This window comes from Tinamus guttatus, unplaced genomic scaffold (assembly GCF_059628265.1).
Source record: "Tinamus guttatus ecotype Peru unplaced genomic scaffold, ASM5962826v1 Tinamus_guttatus_pri_ptg000240l, whole genome shotgun sequence".
Taxonomy (NCBI): Eukaryota; Metazoa; Chordata; class Aves; order Tinamiformes; family Tinamidae; genus Tinamus; species Tinamus guttatus.
Window position 1 is genome coordinate 9,590,677 of NW_028288774.1, and position 19,734 is coordinate 9,610,410.

Genomic DNA, 19,734 nt, shown 5'->3' on the forward strand with positions numbered 1-19,734 from the left:
GAAATCAGAGGTGTATTCAGTGTCTTGATATTCAGAATTTGCCAGGGCTGGGCACTTCTGCAGGGGAGAACAAATGCAGGGAGACAAATCACTCTGTGAGGGTGTGCATATGCATCTGTGACACTGGTGTTGATGGGATGGTGATAAAGTTTTTAGAGCATATTTCTGTGCCATGGCTTGAGCGTAGGGCAGACCTAACTAGAGAGGAAAGAATTTCTTCCTTCCCCTCTGGCTTACCAAAGCGCACAAAGTGGTTTCTCCCGGGAGGTGTCAAAGAAGACTGAAACAGATAGCCATGACAACTGGCATTTGAGCATTCCCACTTGCCTGTGCTCTTGGGATTCCTGCTAGAATGGGAACGATTTTTCTGTCCATGAGATAGACCTTACAATGCGTGGGCAGAAGTTTCCCAGAGAATTCATTGGATCTTTTATGTGTCTTGGAGACCAATTATCACGATTCTGAGGATAGAAATAGGCCAAGATATAATGCAAGTATTACAGAAAAATGAGATGAATGACAAGAGTCAGAACGTGTTGGTAAGCCGTTCCATTTATTTGCTCCTTGTAGAGCAGTGAAATCAGGCTCTTGGAAGGAAGAATCCAGGAGATAGCTACTCATCCAGCGGCTGAGAAGAATTACAAGGTGGATCTCAGAGGAGGTTATATTGTGATTGAAACAACTCAAGGGATGATCTTCATGTGGGACCAGAAGACTACAGTTATTGTTCATGTGGCACCCTATTTCCAGGCAAGTGCAAGACTAACTGAGGGATGCAATGTTAAACTCAGAGTTGCATGTGTAGAACTGGTCACTCAGCCTGAAAAGCAGGACTTGGACAAATGTGCAATCCAGTGAACAAGAAGCAGCCAGTGGACCACGTTTTGTTTTATTTCAATATGCAATCTGTGCAAAGTGCTCCAGAATATTTGGAGCTAGAAATAAAGCTAGATGCTTTGCAGTATTAGAGGCCTGAGAGTGATGTTGTCACTTAGACTCTAGCTTTTCCTAAGACATGTTTTGAGGAGTGTTTAAAAACATGCAACTGTTTTCTTTTCTGCTAACTGTATCTCTGCAAATTGCACAGGGAAAAGTCTGTGGCCTTTGTGGGGACTTCGATGGCCGCTCGAAGAATGACTTTACAACCAGAGGGCAATCAATGGAGATGAGCATCCAGGAGTTTGGAAATAGCTGGAAAATAACCAGCACCTGCTCAAATGTAAACATGACTGACCTGTGTGCTGATCAGCCTTTCAAGACAGTTCTGGGACAGAAGCACTGCAGCATCATTAAGAGTAGTGTCTTTGAAGCCTGTCACAGTAAGGTAATCTTGTTCTTGTCTGCAATACTTTCACACTAGGTGTATTTTGCAGTTGCAGTGCATGTTTGTGCACAAATCATTACTATTAAATGCTGTTGCAAAGCATCCTAGAGTACAATGACTACATTTCTCAAAACCTCACTTTATGTGAGCTAAATCCTGTTGACTGTACTAATGAACCAGAGTGCTGCCTGTAATCAAAGACAAAAAGTGTTGTGCACTGGATATAAAAAGCTAGCTATCATATTGTGAAATTCATAAATAACTTTGCATGCAAGCATTCTTATTGGGATCCTTAGGAAAGTCCATTCAAATTACCTAAAGGAATGAATTATTTGGTGTATTTTGAAAACAAATTAAATTAATCTAAACAGAAGAAGGGCCATTAATTCTTGATGAGAATGTCTATACAAGGCTTCAATGCAGCGTAATAATATATTTTAAAAGTTAATTTGGCTTAATTTCCTTGGTCATCTTATGTTGACAAAGGTTAAAACAAAAGTGATGTGAAATTCAGAGGAAACAGATTTCATTGGATACTCACTTTGTCATTATTTCTCCATTAGAGAGTGCATACGCTTTGCATTTGAGCTAACTGAAACCAAGGTAGATACTTTCTGTAGAAATTACATTGAAAAGATACTTTGAAAATAGATGCCAGTATTGCAAACATGAGAATGAGAAGATTTGCAGTCCAAGTCCATCTAACAGGTGAAAACTAGAAAACTTTACCTGTTGTCAAATATCAGAGCTCCTTTATGACAATCCTAGTCTGTCTGTTGCTGACTCAGCCTGGTTCTCCCCAAGTTACTCACACAGGATAGCAGAATTTCAGAGCTCATTCTCTCATTAAAAGACAGTGTGGGAGGAATATCTGTGATAACAGAGATGTTGATATTTTGATAGGTGAACCCAATACCATATTATGAATCTTGTGTTTCTGACTTCTGTGGCTGTGACAGTGTGGGAGACTGTGAGTGCTTCTGTACCTCAGTTGCTGCTTATTCAAGAAGCTGTAGCAGAGCTGGTGTCTGTATTGACTGGAGGACTCCTGCCATTTGTCGTAAGTGTCCCTGTGAAATGCACAGAAAAGCAGTGCTGCATGTACCCAGTCACATCTGGGATAGAAAAGAGGAGAATTCTGACCGTGCACATGCATGACTTACATTCAATTCTTACCAACTAGAATTAAAACCTTGGCAGATGTCTGAGATTTGGAGTTTTTTCTTCTGTTCCAGCTGTGTTCTGTGACTATTACAATCCACCTGAAAAGCACGAGTGGTTTTATAAACCTTGTGGAGCCCCTTGTCTAAAGACCTGCAGGAACCCACAAGGAAAATGTGGTAACTTGCTGTATAGTTTGGAAGGTAATTCTTGCGTGACTTTGAGATGTACAGGAGGCAAAGCTAGTAGTCCACTTTAAAATGTCTTAAGCATCAGTGTTGCTGTCTTCCCTTGACAGACTATTCCATTCCATTTCTGGAAACTCGGTGGTGGAGTCTTGGGCTAACTCCCCATTGTGCAATGGGATAGCAGGATTTGCCTGTTGCCTTTAAGATTGGGCAGAAATGCAAGGATGATAACTCTAAATTTACACAGAAGATTTATAAATAGAGTTAATTGGGGTTAATTCTCTCTCCTTTTGGGGAGAGGGGAAAAAGATGAGGACAAATAACTGGTAATATGAAGACCTCACATTCTTTTGGGAATCAAATATGCTGCTGATAGAGGTATTTGTGTTTGCCCTGTGCCTGTGCGGAGCTGACCAAGGACACTTGGTTTATGTTAACTTTTCAGGCTGTTACCCGGAGTGTGGTCCTGAGAAGCCGTATTTTGATGAGGACCAGAGGGAGTGTGTTTCTCTCCTTAGCTGCACCTCATGGTAGGTCAGGTGATGATTAGATGGGCAGGATAGGATTGGGCATAACTATCTAGATAATATTTGTTTTATGTTTATAGGAATTTATGGCGGTGGCAATCATGACTAAATCCTGAAGGAGAGAAGGCTTGGATTTGTAAAAATAGAAACAATTGCACTCATCTTGTTGTTATTCCATATATTGATTCAAAGCAGTAAAATAATCTTATTCTTTCCTCTTTATCTCAGTGATCCTGAAGCAAAACTGTGTACCTTGGATTCAAATGGTAAGTTCTCACCACCCACACGTGTTCACCCCCTCCTGTTCGTCATGTTAAAATGAGAAGGCCTGACCCAATATCGTGTGGTGCTGCAGTTGAATTCAGCTAGTTAGTTCAATAGATGGAGGCACATCAGTGTGTTGATAAGCAAAAAGAAGCCTTTGGCCTGAAGAAAGGGTAAATCTAAACATTATCGTGAGGAGTAAGTCTACAGAATAATCAAGAGGAGTAAGGAAAGAGGCCTGAAATGTGGAATTCATCTCAGCTAGGTAAATACTAGTTTATCAGGTTTATACTTCCTTTGCAGCCTTTCCTTTGTGGAAAGATATGGTGTAGTGTTTTAGTGAGCACCTCTTTTCTGTAGCGGTGTTATTTTCTGAGTCCTAATGATATAAGAAACCTAGGCAGCTATGTTATGTGCAACAACTGATGTTCATATGTCTCAAGGTATTTTGGAGATGTGGGTTCTGTTCCCAGAACTGCAAAGAAATGTTAAGCAAGTCATGCAAAAGATCAGGTATTGGTTCATTGCCACAACTGGGAGAAACCATAAGGAAGAAGCCAAGGGAGAATCCTAGATCCAGTGGACAATACTTCTTCAGTTCTGCTGATTTGTTACAGTAATAGACATCATCTTCTGGGGTTCCTGAGCACACGTTCTCCAGGAAGTGGAGTTTCTTGTGTATTTAAATGAAAATGGTGAGCTGAATGCTCAAGTTTGTGTATTCACCAATAAGGGGATTCCCCCACAGTCTGGCTGAAGAGCAGGACAAAGGGAGGGGAGAGACTGAGCGGAGCCATGAGTGAGTGGGACAAAAGAGCATCTGCCAAGAGTTGGGGGCCTTTACAAATAAGGGAAATAAGGGAATTCCCCTATATTCTTCAGCAAGGGGACAAAGGAGTCAGGTGACCTTAGGTGAGAACAGATGGCAGGAGGCAGGAGTTTGGTATAGGCAGGCCAGGAAGGCTGTAACTTCTGAGACCTTGGCCAATGGGGAAAAGGAGAGGGTGTCCCTTGGTCGGGAAATTAGGATAAAAGCGGGGCTGCGTGCTCCAGCAATTGGAGAGACCCCACAGGGATATGCCTGGTGGACTCTCCCTTTATTCAAATAAAGTTTTAGGACTCCTCTGTCTCCTTTTTGGATGTTCAGTTCTTGACAGTGCGATTTTCCGCACAATGGTGTCATTGCAACTTCCTCTTTAGCAATGTGTTATCACCCTTGCTTGGGGATAAGTAATCCTAGTCACATCATCTGTCAAGATGAAATAGCCCCTGCGCTTCAGGCTGGAGATCACTCTGCCAGTTCTGACTATTTCACTACCCAGTAACTCCTTTACACAAACTGATTCTGCGAAACACCACCAAAAATCCAACCCAGTTTTAATAAAAGAGATAGAGCATCAATGTGATTCCTCAAGTAGAAACTGAGAAAACTTTATACTTGGACAATTAATATTTAGTGGTATGAGCCATAGGATGGTAAATCCAGAGGGTCTGGGTATTTAGATTCATTTGTGTTGTGAGACAGTGTCCTTTGTATTTCTGTTACAAGATCGTGTCTCCTCGTACCATGGCATTTTCTCTCTTGTTACTTCAGATTGCCTTTGCTGCTACAATGGGAAGACTTACACCTTAAATGAAGCTATATACAGTCAAACAGATGGGACCGAGTGCAGTAATGCTGTCTGTGGCCCCAGTGGAGAAATCATTAAAACATTCATCCCTTGCAGAACCTCGTACATGCCGGCACAAGGTACTAGATTTATACAGGGCTTGGTGGTGGCTTCAGAGAAGTCTGTAATGGCAGCAAGATTCCTTTGTCTTTACTCTGAGTGCTCGGAAAAATGCAGAATTTTAGGCAATTGAAGGCAGGAGCGGGCAAACCTGTGGGTTTCATGGTAGGAGCAAAAGTATCTTTTTTGTTTTATTTTTATATATTCTTACTTTTGGAGAAGAAAAGAGAGAACGGAGACATTCCATACAATTTTTATAACAGCTAGGGACTTTCAGAGTTCTAAATGCTGTTTTCTTCTCTTTTACTACCTGTGTCCCAATTTTGTTCTGACTGTTTGGGTTTCCATCTTGGAGTCAGTACATCTCAAATGGGTCATTGGAGCAAGAAAATCAAGGTATTAGGAGGAGTGGTTTACTCCCTTTACAAATGGAAAGTTGCGGAATGAAGAGGAAGAGAATAAAGAGAAAATAGAAAGATAAAAGGAGATAAAGAAAACATGTAAATATGAAACATGATTTAGCTTAAAAAAGTCTTAATCTGGTGGCAAACTTCTGAAGCAGGACAGGGAAAATTAAAGGTTAACTTCTCTACTGAGTAGAATAGCTGAAGACTCAAGGGTCAGCCCATATATTTGGTATTTGCCACACGTGTTAACACCTGGATTAAGACTATAGTGGGATGATGGCTAAGAAATGAAAGTGTTCAAGTCAGATTGCAGAGTAGCTGAGTAGCATTTAAATGATCTGTCTGTATTTAAATCAACAGATACTTTGCAACCAGGCATTAAAAGAGACAATGGTGTCCCACTGGAAATCACGTCTCCAAAGCCAGGTGAAGTCCTAGATGATTAGAAAGTTCAAAGAAACCTTAATTTAGAATGAACTAAGAGGCAGGGAAGGCCTATGAATTTTATTTTATACAGAGAAAGTCTGACTACAGTGTGAAGTATGTGTGCATGATTCCAATAGCAGGCATCATGAGTGTATAAACACAGAGGTAACTCTACAGACTGTGATGGGGATATAAAATGGTTCTTTCCTCTTCTTGTGGCTGTCTAGCATGTGATAGATGATACAAGAATTAAATTTAGAGTACTAGAGGACTTGAATATTAATTGATTTCATTTCCCACAGAGATACATATGCAACCTATAACATCTGCAGCACCGTCAACAACGGAAGCCACCCCCTGCTTCTGCAGTGACAATGGGCAATTGATACCAATGGGTGAGAAACCATTTGATTTCTTCTATCTGCATCATTATGTAGGAAGATGAATTGTTAGATAAATGTGTTCAAACAAGTGCTCATTCAGCCTGATACAGCTGCATGTTACCAGGACTAGTTACATCTCTGAACTGTACATAACATTCAGGCTTACAGCTCTTCTATACCCTGCACTTTTGCCCTGTTTTGAATTTCCCTATTGTAAGGGAGCTTGAAGCAGATACTAACTTCACTGGGCTCTGGAACAAACCTTGGGTCCCAACTGTAGTCCACATTCGTATTTCAAAGATAGAGGACTGAAGTCTCTTCATTTGTTAGTAACTCCTGAAGCACCCATCTCCTCTTCTGTATGAAGATGACTGCAGTCAGTAAGATACTAGTATGCTCCTCTGTTGCACTCGGTTCTTAATAATATACTTGCTTAATACAGCAGAATTGCAGATGAGGCACCTGTGGCCCTCCCTTAGCCTTTGCAAAGCCTTAGCCTTTGCTTTGCATAAATTGAACTCTGGTTCTGTCATAGCTTAAAGGATTTATAGACTGAGAGTCACTTCTGCACTTGGCCGTTAGATGCAGATGGGACCAGCTAGTTAAAAGCAGAGCTGCGTACAGCGATGAGTAGGTGGCTGATGTGAGAGAAAAGCGTTTCTATGCTGCGTGGGCTCTTAGAGTTCATAGCAAATGTTTACCAGTTTCATGGGCAACTCAGTGCTAAATAGAGGGTTTTTTTGGCCTTGCAGGAGAAAATGTTTCTCTGCCAGTGAACGTATCGGGTCATTGTGCTTACTCTGTTTGCAATGCATCATGCCAGATTGAATTGATCTGGACAGAGTGTGAAGTAGGTCATACTGAGCCTCTCAAGATCTGTGATCCAGACTTTGAAACCTGTCCACTGACACCTGCTCTGAATGCAACAAGCCCAGTTCCTGCTCCTACAACAGCTCTTGTGAGCGACTGTCTTGGACTCGTTCCTCCTAGAAAGGTGAGAGGATTGAAAGAAGAGGACATAGTTCTTTAGCTGTAGCATTTCCTGCCACCAAGATTTGGATTTCTCTAAATACACTCTTCTCTAATGCTAGTAAGAGCCACACCTGCAGTCCAGCAGTAGCAGTAGACCTGGGTGATTTGGCAGCATACCGTAAGTCCCAAAATAATTTAGGAAGAGTTGAAAATTGTTCTGTTCAACTGTAATATCTAACGGACTGTAGGTATACCTTGGGAATGCCAAGCTATTATCTGTAAAGAATGTGGTTGGCATGCGTGATTTTTTTAAACTTTGTTATATTACTCTGGTTCGTTTCTCTTGCTCTCTTTTAATCTGTCAATAGTTTAATGAATCATGGAACTTCGGAAACTGCCAGATTGCCACTTGCATGGGAGAAGAAGACAATATTAAATTGTCCAGTATGACTTGCCCTCCTCAGCAACTGAAACTGTGTGTCAATGGTTTCCCTTTCACAAAACGCCATGATGAAACTGGCTGCTGTGAACTCTTTGAGTGTCAGTGTAAGTACAAGTGGCAGAGGAATTCCTGAAATTTACTTTATGTACCTCTGGCCCTCAAGCAAGATAAACCTATGTGATCTATATTAACTTTTGATTAATTCAATGGAAGGTAACGAAGCAGAATTCCTACCTAAAATGCCACGTGTTAAGCATGGAAAAAGGTGTAGATGGCAAGGTAGATATTCTGCATCTCACCGGTCATTTCAACTCTCTTGGAAAGAGATAAAAAGAGTAAAAATACAGTTTCTACTTGCAAAGAATTGAGAGGAAGCCCAACTTGAAGCCTGTCACTGTGTTTTCCAGGTATTTGCAGTGGATGGGGAAATGAGCATTATGTGACTTTTGATGGAACATACTATCATTTCCAAGAAAACTGCACCTATGTGCTTGTGAAGCCAGTTCAACCTTACTCTTTCAACTTCTGGATTCACATAGACAACTACTACTGTGCTACCACTGATGGAGCAATTTGCTCAATGTCTCTTCTCATTTTTCACTCCGACTCTGTTGTTATTCTGACACAAGCAATAGAACACGGAAATGAAACAAACTTGGTGAAGTATTTTATTAGAATACATTCTTTTATATTATTACAGGGTAGTTATATTACTATCCTTCCAAGTGCCCTGCCATGGTATAGAAGAAAGCTCGTTTAAAACAAAAAAAAGGGGGGGGGGGGATGAGTGGAAAATGCAGTTACGTTTCTGACTCTCTCTTTTTCAATGGCAACCAAAATAAGTATATTCTAAAAATTTGCATTATGGGAAATGATCTCATAATTAAAAGCTGGGTTTTTTTTTTTGTTCATGCTAAGAAAATAGCATGAGTATTCAAATACAAATTACAACGTATTAAATAGATATCATAAAGAACCAGAAGGCCATTGCTAAGATGACTGCTTTTGTCAGATTTTATTTGGTGCACCCGAGCTCTGAAATTCGTGCCATGCCTTCCAGCCACCTAAGTTGTACACTTTGCGCAACAGAAGAATGTTTGTAGAGCACTTTTGCATGTCTCTTTTTAGATCCTATTCAATGATAAGAAAGTTGTTCCGAACATTTCCAAGAATGGTATCAGGATAACCAGCTCTGGCCTTCACGTCATAGTTGAAATACCTGAATTAGAAGTTTATGTCTCCTACAGTAGACTGGCATTTTACATAAAACTGCCTTTTGGACTGTTTTATAACAATACCGTGGGACTGTGTGGTGAGTGTCTTATTCACCTGACAGCAATGAATGTAATAAAGGTTTCTTCTTTTTTCTCATACTCTTATAAATGTCTCTGAATCTATGCTACTCCAGTGAATTTTACATGATGCACAGTTTTAATGGATCTCTCCCTACTTGGTGGAAAGACACTATTAGAATATGGAGTTTTAAGTCACTCCCATTCTGCCTACATGTGATGGTGGATGGGGGCAGCTTTTTTCTAAAGTCTATTTCCATACTTGGGATGGGAATAGAGGAAATATCGAAGGGCCCTGTGTTGGACGGCAACCATTTGCTTTAGCCATCCAGAGGTTATGCATCAGTTAATATCTCAATTCTGCTTTTCATGGTGGCTAGCTCTTCTACCTTTCCCTTCCTATACACAGTTCTTGTGAGCTTGTCCAGGGCCTCTTGTGTTTGTAACCTCCCCACAAGGGTCAGGGCTTCCATTTTTCCTCAAGAAGCAACTTTATTGCTTGTCCTTGAGCTGTCATTTTGCTTTTGTATTGCTACCAGGTACCTGCACTAACCGCAAGTCTGATGACGCTATGAAGAGGAATGGGGAGATCACTGAGTCCTTCAAAGAGATGGCATTAGATTGGAAAGTGCCAGATTCTGTCAACAGACACTGTAATCCAGGTGCTTCAGAACTGGTTGAGATTGAAAATCAGCAGCGCTGTGAACCTACTGATCTCTGCAAAGTCATCTGGTAAGACAACTCTTGAATGTGTCAGATGGAAAAGCCCACAAGGTGTTTCTGGGCTTTACTACGTGGTCTGGGAGAACTGCCTAGAAGACATGATGAAAATGATGACTATCTTTTAAAGCTGAGCTGTGAAATAAAGTGTGAATGCTCCTGGGCTTGGCAGATATTTTTCAAGTACATCACCAAAATCATTCCTCCTTTAATAGCACCTGCTGCTTAGCACTTCCTTAGCATGTTAGTATAGAAAAGTTAAACGGGGTTCTTAGATGTAATGAAGTATTTGAAAAAATCATGATGAAAAGGGACACAAACAAAACAGTAAGCAAATGTATGTGTCTCTTTTTTAAAATAACTTTGTGGTTTAAAATAGGATTGTCAAACATGCTAATAAAAATGTCTATATCTAGAATTACAGTTATTAGCTAAAAAGATGACTTTTCAGATATCAGTCCAATGTAAAATTGCTTTCTTTCAAACTATTGTGAGGTAAAGCTGATTCTTAATTAAGCTACATAGGTCTGCATAATATATAGTGCCATGGACAAATTCCCTATCAGAGCAATCTGCAGTTGGAACTTTATCTTGAGTCTTTCTCCAGATGGGGACATTTGGTTCTGAGTTGAATTTGTCCTTGGAAGTAGTCCAAGGAAGTGAAAGCCCCTGCCTGTTTTCTTCCTTTGCAAAGGAATCTGACTGCCTGCCACGGCGTGGTTCCCCCACAACCCTACTACGCAGCCTGCATGGCGAGTGGCTGCTCCGAGCTGGGCCCCCAGGCAAGGTGCCAGAGCATGCAGACGTATGCAGCCTTGTGCGGGCTCCACGGGGTCTGCGTTGACTGGCGGAGTCAGACCAACGGCTGGTGTGGTAAGTCTCAGAAAAAGAGCCTCTGTGGTAGCAGAGCATCACCAGTCTGTGCGTCCCACACCTCTGTTCCTCAGCATAATCATAATAAACCTTGCCCTGAGAAAAGCAGGAACAAGTCGGAGAAGTTGTTCCTGCATAGAACTAATGCAAACCAAGTGGGAGACTGTCCCAGAGGCCCTTTTGAGCAGCTCAGCAGAGATGGGACCTGTCTCATTTTTCCCCCTTGCACGCTATTTACAGCTTCATCACTAGATGGCAATATACAGCTTCTTCCTCCTCCTAGAAGGGTGGTTTCTGCTTGGTCTGTGTGCGCCAAAGGGTGCTTGTCAGCCTGGGCACTGTGTGCCAATGGGTGCTGGTAGATGTGGGCAATCTAACCCCCTTCTTGTGATGTTCCACAGAAGCCAAGTGTGCTCGGGATCAGGTCTACAAGCCTTGCGGGGAAGCAAAAAGAAAGACTTGCTTCAACAGGTAGGTCATTCCCGAAGGCAAAGGTCTGTGATTTCCAAAGTGCCAAGGAAGGCAGGGTGACAGTGCTTTCCTGGGGTTTCAGTGTCAGATTGCCTGTGGGCACATTTCTGCCTCTCATTCTTTTCCTGTTTATATTTTAACTGCGCAGAGAACTTGTTGCGGATACCCTTCCCACCCAAAATAATACTCCAGTGTTTGTTGAAGGATGTTACTGTCCTAATGGACAAACTCTCCTGAATGATCACGATGGCATTTGTGTTTCTGTCTGTGGTAAGAAATAATATGAAAGGCAGGGTGGGGAGGGGGCAGGGTTCAAGACCCGAATTAGAGTTGCGCATAAGAGTTCCCTACTGCTTCCGTTGTTTTTCCAATGCAATTATTAAAGGAATCTGTAATTTATTATGTTTTACAGGTTGTACTGCACAAGATGGATCAGTGAAAAAGGTAAGGAAAATGCTATTCTCATGCTGCAACTGAGTGCTGTTAACTAGTGTAAAAATAGTTGCATGAGTTTCTTGTTCCTTTAATTCTAATCCTGCATACCAGTGAAGTGTAGTGAAAGAAAGAAAATGGGAAAGAAAAGAACAGATTATCAACTCCTGACTTTCATTCCTCACCTGAGATATGGAAGCAGAATTAGCCGTTTGTGGGAATCTCTGCTTTCTGGTAGAACTATCAAGTTTCCCTTATGAAACATATAAACTTGTAAAGGAAGGCAGCAAATAATAGCATTTTTCCTTACCGTTTCATTCTTTCCCTCCAGGGATTTGGATCTGATCTTCCTATATAATGACCTAGGGAACTCAGACCCACCTTGCCTTGAAGCAGGCATTTATTACTCTAATACTTCTAGGTTTTGCTCTCTGAACTGTTACTTCTCTGGTTTTCACAGCCCAGCGAGGCTTGGGAGCATGACTGTCAATACTGTACTTGTGATGAAACAACCTTGAACATCTCCTGCTTTCCCCGCCCTTGTGCTAAGTCTCCACCTGTCAATTGCACTAAAGAAGGCTTTGTGCAAAAAATAAGAGCACGTCCAGATGACCCATGCTGCACAGAGGCAGTCTGTGGTGAGTAGGGATATATCTTATCATTTGGCATAATATGCTTTTAGCAGTGATGCTCAAGTGAGATTGCACGGACTTCCCAGGAACTAAAGACAACTAAAACCATGGGAGCGGTCCATTTGCATCATATCAATATTTTCCAAACCTCTGCCCACCTCATGCAGGACTTAATTTCTTCCACCTAAGGACTTCTCACCATCATCAGTGACGCATGGTTTTCCCTCAGCCTTTCATTTGGATTTTCCTGGGTCCACACACCCATCAAGGCACACAGTCTCCTCATCAGCCTCTTTCCCAGCACCTGCAGGAGGGAGAGTGATGAGGGATCTTGATGACAGCAGGGTCTGTTTCTGCTCCTCACACTATTCTGCCTGCAGACAGAGATCTACTGGGCTCCTTAGGCTCCTTGAGAGAGCAATGGGCACTATCAGGGTACTCTGCCTTGTGTCTTCGTTCCTTTACATTTTTGGCCCTCATTCACTGCCTCTTCATTTATTTTCACTTTTTCATTTGTCTTTACCTGATTTGTTTCTCTGTCATCTCCTTTGTCTTTGAGTTGCAAGAGGTGGAACCCAGGAGAAGAGAAGCAGGAGAAAGAGCCAAAAGTGTATGTCTAGGGAAGAGCTTGGAATAGGACAATTTTAGATACTTCCCCTGAATATCTTCCCAATTTCCAAAAATGTGTGGTTCAAAAATCATGTATTTCAAGGGAACTGGACAAATTCCCTTGTCTAGTAATTCCTATTAGCTAACTCAAAGCCTTCAAAAGTCAGTAAGAGACTTTGTCAGTAAGAAACACTTAAGCATAGGAACTTGCACCGAGTTTTGCCTTTGGGAATTTAAGTCCTTTCAAACAGAGTTTTTGCAGGTCAGAAAGTGAATCTTGCTAAAGGAGAGCAACTAGGAGATGACTTGGATGTTCAGACTTTGATGTACAGGTAAAACTGCCAAAAAGGATGCCTTGGCTTACTTCATCTATATTGTCTGTTGCAGAATGTGATATAAAAACCTGCATTATCAACAAAACAGCATGCAGCTTAGGCTTCCAACCAGTGGTAGCTATATCTGAGGATGGTTGTTGTCCTGTTTTCTCCTGTAGTAAGTACTATGTTTCCTTAAGGTGTTTTATGTATTCCTTGAACTTTTGTATTTTTTTCTAAATAGAACTTTGCCCAGGATGAAAATCACGAAAAGCAACCTCTCCTCTCCCCTCCTCCCAGCCTTTAAATCTTATTGAGAGGGGGCAACTGGTACAAGTTATCTGTAGCCAATATTCACACATTGAATTTGTTACATAGAAACCACCCAGAAGTTTTAATTCAAAGCTGTATTTTCGGAATCTCTTGGCTCACCTAACCTTCCATTTGCTCTGTAATCACTGAGATGGTAAACAATAAAAAGGAGATCAGCTGATTTTTCAGGTTTGAGTAAAAATATATGATGTAATAGTCTGCCATATGGGAAATGCCAGGATATAGAGTTTTGCCCACTATGTGCAGAAAATCAGAGCAGGTGTTACATGTGGGCCTCAGGATAACAACTGGCAGCATGACCCACCTACCTTCTTCTTTTCTCTCCCCTTTCGTGTGGGCTATTAAGGTCAGTTCTTCTCTGACTCTCCTATAAATCACTGAGAATTTAGACATTCGTACAGTAATTTACTACGTGCTTAGCATTGCCTTTTTGTTTTATTTTTTCTTGCAGTACCAAAAGGTGTATGTGTCTTTGAAGGTGTTGAATATAAGGTAGGTTATCTTCTGGACATTTCTTTCCATGGGCTGTTGCAGCCTGAATTGGAATGCTCTGATCATTTGTCAACATTTGCATAAAAAACAAGATTGAAATATCCCATAAGTTTTCTCTGACAGTAGTCTTATTTGTTAATGGAAATAGTACTGAGTAGGTGCCCCTAGAGACCAGCAGTTTGCTTACTAAATGAGATCTTACCTGTGCGTTAGAGTCAAGAAATCAAGATTGTAATTGAATACAAATTTTAAATCTCATTAGGAGTTGTAAAATTAATTAACTAGGTCAAACGGAGAAAAGAATGGAATATGGAATTCATGTGATGAGAGTAATACATTTAAAATGATTGATGCACTGATGCATGTAAGTGCATCAGCCTCGCATTAGTTTTGTGATATTACAGTAAGAGCTTTGAAGTCAGAGATCTTAAATTTGTTCTTTATGGGCAGCTCTGCCAGAAATAAATCCCAAGCACAGCCATTTATTTTCCTGTTGTCAAGAGAACATATGTATATCCTTGAACCTACAGTCCTTGCTGTGTCTTGACTCCTCTCTCTATTTCTTCCTGTGTTCAGCCTGGGGCAGTGGTGCCTGGGAAGTCCTGTGAGGACTGTGTGTGCACAGACGAGCAGGATGTTGTTACGCAAACCAACCGCATCCAGTGTGTTCCAGTGAAATGCCAAACTGCCTGCCAGCAGGTCAGCTCTCAGACCAAGAACAATGGGTGCTGAGGGGATATACTGTAGAACTGGGACAATAGGCTTCCTCCCTAAAAGGGAGCAGGATATAATCTTCTATTAGATATTTTTTTCGCTATCAAAATTATGAAGTCACCTTTAGAAAGATGTCCTGAGGGAAAATGACTGTGAACCGTTTAAAGTGAAAACTGAGTGCTGAAAGTCCAAGTTTGCATTGTCTATTGTCAACTCAAAAATTAAGATTGCAAAGATATTGCATCTCCTAAGTGATTTACCTGTGTCCAGACATAACCTGGTACCCAGGAGCTGAGGGTCTGCATACAAAGTGCTGAGTCCTGTACTGAAGGCAAGCAAAGTACAGTTACTTTTCCATTCTCACCCAGATGCAGCCAGACCCACTATCGATCCAAAAAAATGAATAAAACCATCACCCTTTACCTACAGGCCACCTACACATTCTCCAGCTAAAAGACTGGAAGTGAAGTATATCCAAAACAAGAGGGAGGAAATAATCAATGTGTGCGTGGATATCTTCACATGTCTGACACAGTGACAGTACTTGTGAACAATGATGTAGACCAAGCACTTGGGGATGCCAAGATAATTTCTTTGTCTCAATTAACTTAATTAACTTGTGTGTAAGCATGGAGCAGAGTAGCCAATGCCAAGGTCATTGTGATGAGGGAAGTGCCTCAGAGTTTGCTGTTCAATTAGGGAAATAGAGTTGAATTTTCAGCTTTCATTGTTTGGTTTAGAGCAATTTCAAGAGGTTTCTAAAGACCTAAGACAACAGAAAAAATGATGGGAGTGCGAACCTCAGCTGAAGATCTCAAGTGACATGGCTAAATGATAACTTTCTACCCCCAGGGGTTCCGCTATGTGGAAGAAGAGGGTCAATGCTGCAGCCAGTGCCGCCAAGTGGCTTGTGTGGCAGCTTTCCCGTTTGGCAATGTGACCATTGAGGTGAGCACTCTCCTGCTCTGCGCATGAGGCTGAAGTTCCAAAAAGACTTCAGCATTTTTGAAGCAGAATCATACTTTTTGAGGGTGGGAAGTCCATTAGTAGATTTAAAAATGTATGTATTTCCAAATTAAATGTAGATGTCTATATGACTGCTATCTTTACTATTCACATCTCAACTCTGCAGTTCTCTCCACAGTTGTGTTGAGAATTATGCCTCTCTGTCAGGAATAGAATGCAACAGAGAGAAAAATTTGGGGGCTGACATTGTGTAATACAGCTTTTGCAGAGAGATGTGAGCTGGCTTCACACCACAGTGCTCCAGAACTAGAAACAGTGTCATTATGGGGATATAGCACTAAACTGTCTGAGTAAGCTGATACAGCTCAATTGCTGCCATTTCAGAATTTGCTCTAACTGAAATGGAAGGTGGCATAGCTGCTTTGGTGTAGCATGTCTTGGTAACGTACCACGTAATATAACGTGTCTTCTCAGTTTAGTGTTGTGTAGGCATAACCTGAGCCTCAGGCTAGCTCTTTGATTTCATTACAGTGAAACAGTGAACAGTTAATAACACTGTCTCACCCAGTTACTGCTGACTTATATCCTATTTCTTCTCCGATAGCTCTGTTTTGCATCTTTTCTATTTATCCCTTTATTCCTTGGTAATTTTTATTTTGAACTACCTTTTCATATTCGTATTCTTCTTACATTTTCCTTCAAAGGGGGCAATTGTGAGTAGACTTTGCATTTGTCCATTAGCCTCTATTCTAAAGACTGTCTCTGTCTGTTGCATTTTTGGCTTTGGTTCCATCTGTTGAAAAAGCAAGCTGCTGAAACCCCTTCATACTTCATTCTACCTACAATAACACACCCACATGCTGTACTTAACAGTGCTGCTTAGCATTTCTGTCTGTAATTCCGTACTCATTCCCCACTGGCTTTTGATTCTTTCCATTTATGTGGCAACAGAAGGGATTTTTGTATAGGCTGATATTAGGGGAGTTTTGTACATAATTTGCAGATTTAAGTTCCAGACGTTTTCAACACCTTCAAACTGATATGAGCAACCAAGTTCTCCTGGCAGTTCATTGACCGCATTACTCCTGTATTATTCTATTTTTAATACTAACGTATATTGTAATTTGTGTTTGTTTTTTATTTCTTTTTCTGTCTTTATTCAGGTTGGAAAGAGTTATAAAGATCCATATGACAACTGTACTAAGTACACGTGCACTGAATTAGCAGGTCAATTCTCTTTGACTAGTACAGTAAAGGTCTGCCTACCATTTGAGGCATCAAACTGTGTCCCAGTAAGTATTTTAGAACTAGATAAAAGCCTTCTGGTATGAGTTCTGCTTCTGCTGTTCTGGAGGGTTTCGCTTTGAAAGCGAGTAAAACTAACTTGCTGTGAACCCCTGCGAGAACTGCTAAACACTGTGTCATCTGTGAAATGGTGCGTTGCTGAGGAAAGAAGGGGTAGATGAATAAGCAAGATGTATAACAAGGGAACTTGTGTGACCTCATTTTCAAGGATTAATAGCTTCCATAGGATGTACATAAAGGAGGCCTATTTTACAGAACATTTTACCTGGCTTGTGATATGACTCGTAGTTTTAAGAAAACTCACTCCTTTCCTTCCTGGATCTCTTTAAAACTCTTTTGCATATAACTGGTACTCTCGCAGTTTTGTGATGTGGAATCAGCAGGAAGGTGTTTGAACTCCCACCATTGCTATTAGTTGTTTAGCAATATGCCCATCTTAAGAGTATCTGAACTGTTCTTGGTATGTTTGCTCTCAACACAGGGGACAATTGACGTGACTTCGGATGGCTGTTGTAAGACATGTGAGTGTGTTAAATCAGTGATTTCCCTAATCAAGCACTGTTTGCTTCTCCACTCCCTGTAGCCCTTACCCTGCATACAGTGAGCACCTGCACTTTCCCAGATACCTGTGGGACTGAAGGGATCGTTCATACCTTTCCAGAACTGCTCTGTGTACCTCATAGCTGGGGCTTCAGATCTGCTTCATTATTGCAGTAGGGATACTGAAGATCTTTGTGATCTCCTTTTCTATATTTTAAAACAATTGAAATAGTTTAAACTGTATTCCTGGGGAGATAATTTGCAGAAAGTACATTCTCTGTTCTTCCATCTGGAAATTACCTGTAAAAATATTTCTTTTCTCTTTAGAATTCACACATTTGTCCAGAAACTATTGGCCATTATAGTCACACATGTTAGCAAATGTGTTTTTTATGGCTATGAATGACAAACAAAAATCCTTTATATCTCCTTTCTGAACTCATATATATAAGTCTTCATTTCAGTGGCTCTATCTGAATTCATATATATGTCTTCATTTCAGTTATTCCCCAAATAGGAAATTGCCTTGACAAGCATGGAATAACTTTTATGAATTAGTGTCTCCGATATTTAGTTATGCTTTTGAACTGTAACATGTTTTAGTAGGATGATCTGCCCATGTTTTCCTAGTATCTTTCAAAATGTTTCCAATCTGAGTAAGTCTAATGATCTCCCACACAGGTGTTGACCTACCACATAAATGCAAACGTAATATGAAAGAACAGTATATCATTCACAACAACTGTAAGTCTGCTGCTCCAGTCCCTGTGCCATTCTGCGAAGGGACGTGCAGTACCTATTCTGTGTAAGTGGGAAAAATTTGTCCTCGCTGGTATGTGCTCTTCCTGGGTTCTTTTCCCCAGCAGATGCAGTTGTTTGTCCATTTCCAGCTGTAGAAGGACCTGGCTAGGCCACAGAGTGTGCGGAAGAGCAGCCTTTAGTTATGTGGCTGAAAGTCATACTTAGGCTTTAGTGTGATAGATGTGCCCTCTCTTAACTCAGAAAATAGGTCACTATAAAAACAGACCTTATAAAATGTAACTAATCTGTTCTTATACATCTCCTTATGCAATTTTTAAACATCTCTGGCTCCTACTCTGCATAAATTACTCTTTTCTGATTTGCTGGAATGGGCCTAACCAAAAATCCACTATAGTGACTAGGATTTTTCCCACTGGCATCAGAGGATTAGGCCCTGTATAGCTCATAGCATCATGAGGATAGACTGTTTTGAACCATCCAAACGGGAATAGGAAATGTTCTTTGGAAGTACCTGTGTTCCAAGGAGCAAGTATCAATTGACTTGTGAAAACACCTGGCTGTGGGCTGATGTATGAATCCTATTTCCACAGGTATTCCTTTGAAGCCAATGAAATGGAGCACAAATGCATTTGCTGCCATGAAAAAAAGAGTCATGAAGTGCAAGTGGAACTGGTTTGCTCTCAGCATAAGACAGTCCAGTTCACATATGTACATGTAGATGAGTGTGGATGCATGGAAACCAAATGCCCAAAGAAGAGAACATGAATGTAAACTCATGGAGGTGTTTTGGCTCCCACTTAATGCTTCCCTAGCATGTGAGTAGTTTAGAACATAGCTCTGAGCAACCTTCAGACAATGTTATTTTTCTCCTTTATGTTTTCCTTCTGATAAAATATGCAGTTATGGAAATTTGCCAAAGGATTCTGCTCTATGTATTTGTAGAATAAATCGCATTTTGAAGAGGACTTGTTCTCCTGTTTCAGTGATGCTGTTAATGGGGCAAGATGACAATTACCTTTCCTCCTGTAGTGACGTGTAGACCGAGGTTATTACAAGGCACTCTAGAGACAGCTGATCCCTTTTAAAAGTCCTGCCTGAAGTAAATACAACTTAAACAATGCCCATACATATCACTTCATTTCATTCATAAGGGAGACAGCAACAGCTTTTACAGCTGTAGTTCAGGCTACCAGGCATGGCTGAGCTCAGGGGGAAGGCTGCACCTTTCCAATCTTCTCCCACTGATTTTACACCCCCTTTCACTGAGAAACTGCATCACTGGAGGAAAGCAAGATGCTATTTCCCTTTTATGCAGTGAGCACTCTATCAGAAGTGTGAAAAGCACATTTTACATATATGCAGCAGCATTATTACATTCACAGCCTTTGAAAAATTTTTACTACCCTAGGGTACTCTTTTAATTGCAAAGACCATATCATACTTCATATCACATCA

At 41.0% G+C, this 19,734-nt stretch overlaps 1 protein-coding gene across 2 annotated transcripts in view; it reads left to right on the forward strand.

Moving 5' to 3' along the window:
• Positions 1–19,244, forward strand: part of LOC104580981 (mucin-5B) — a 40,527-nt gene extending 21,283 nt beyond the window's left edge. Inside the window, exons 22-48 of one of the 2 annotated variants that reach the window (XM_088525843.1) lie at positions 571–750; positions 1,088–1,324; positions 2,228–2,384; positions 2,560–2,688; positions 3,119–3,203; positions 3,429–3,466; positions 5,059–5,214; positions 5,962–6,027; positions 6,330–6,422; positions 7,163–7,404; positions 7,751–7,928; positions 8,232–8,482; positions 8,953–9,136; positions 9,656–9,848; positions 10,531–10,709; positions 11,111–11,180; positions 11,329–11,450; positions 11,593–11,624; positions 12,073–12,250; positions 13,241–13,345; positions 13,952–13,992; positions 14,569–14,691; positions 15,559–15,654; positions 16,836–16,964; positions 17,459–17,498; positions 18,199–18,322; positions 18,870–19,244. In XM_088525843.1, the coding sequence (XP_088381969.1) occupies positions 571–750; positions 1,088–1,324; positions 2,228–2,384; positions 2,560–2,688; positions 3,119–3,203; positions 3,429–3,466; positions 5,059–5,214; positions 5,962–6,027; positions 6,330–6,422; positions 7,163–7,404; positions 7,751–7,928; positions 8,232–8,482; positions 8,953–9,136; positions 9,656–9,848; positions 10,531–10,709; positions 11,111–11,180; positions 11,329–11,450; positions 11,593–11,624; positions 12,073–12,250; positions 13,241–13,345; positions 13,952–13,992; positions 14,569–14,691; positions 15,559–15,654; positions 16,836–16,964; positions 17,459–17,498; positions 18,199–18,322; positions 18,870–19,044 (3,603 nt within the window). In that variant the 3' untranslated portion in view covers positions 19,045–19,244. The remainder of the gene's footprint in view (positions 1–570; positions 751–1,087; positions 1,325–2,227; positions 2,385–2,559; positions 2,689–3,118; positions 3,204–3,428; positions 3,467–5,058; positions 5,215–5,961; positions 6,028–6,329; positions 6,423–7,162; positions 7,405–7,750; positions 7,929–8,231; positions 8,483–8,952; positions 9,137–9,655; positions 9,849–10,530; positions 10,710–11,110; positions 11,181–11,328; positions 11,451–11,592; positions 11,625–12,072; positions 12,251–13,240; positions 13,346–13,951; positions 13,993–14,568; positions 14,692–15,558; positions 15,655–16,835; positions 16,965–17,458; positions 17,499–18,198; positions 18,323–18,869) is intronic. The other variant, XM_088525844.1, reaches the window with a different exon arrangement.
• Positions 19,245–19,734: the final 490 nt, after the last annotated feature.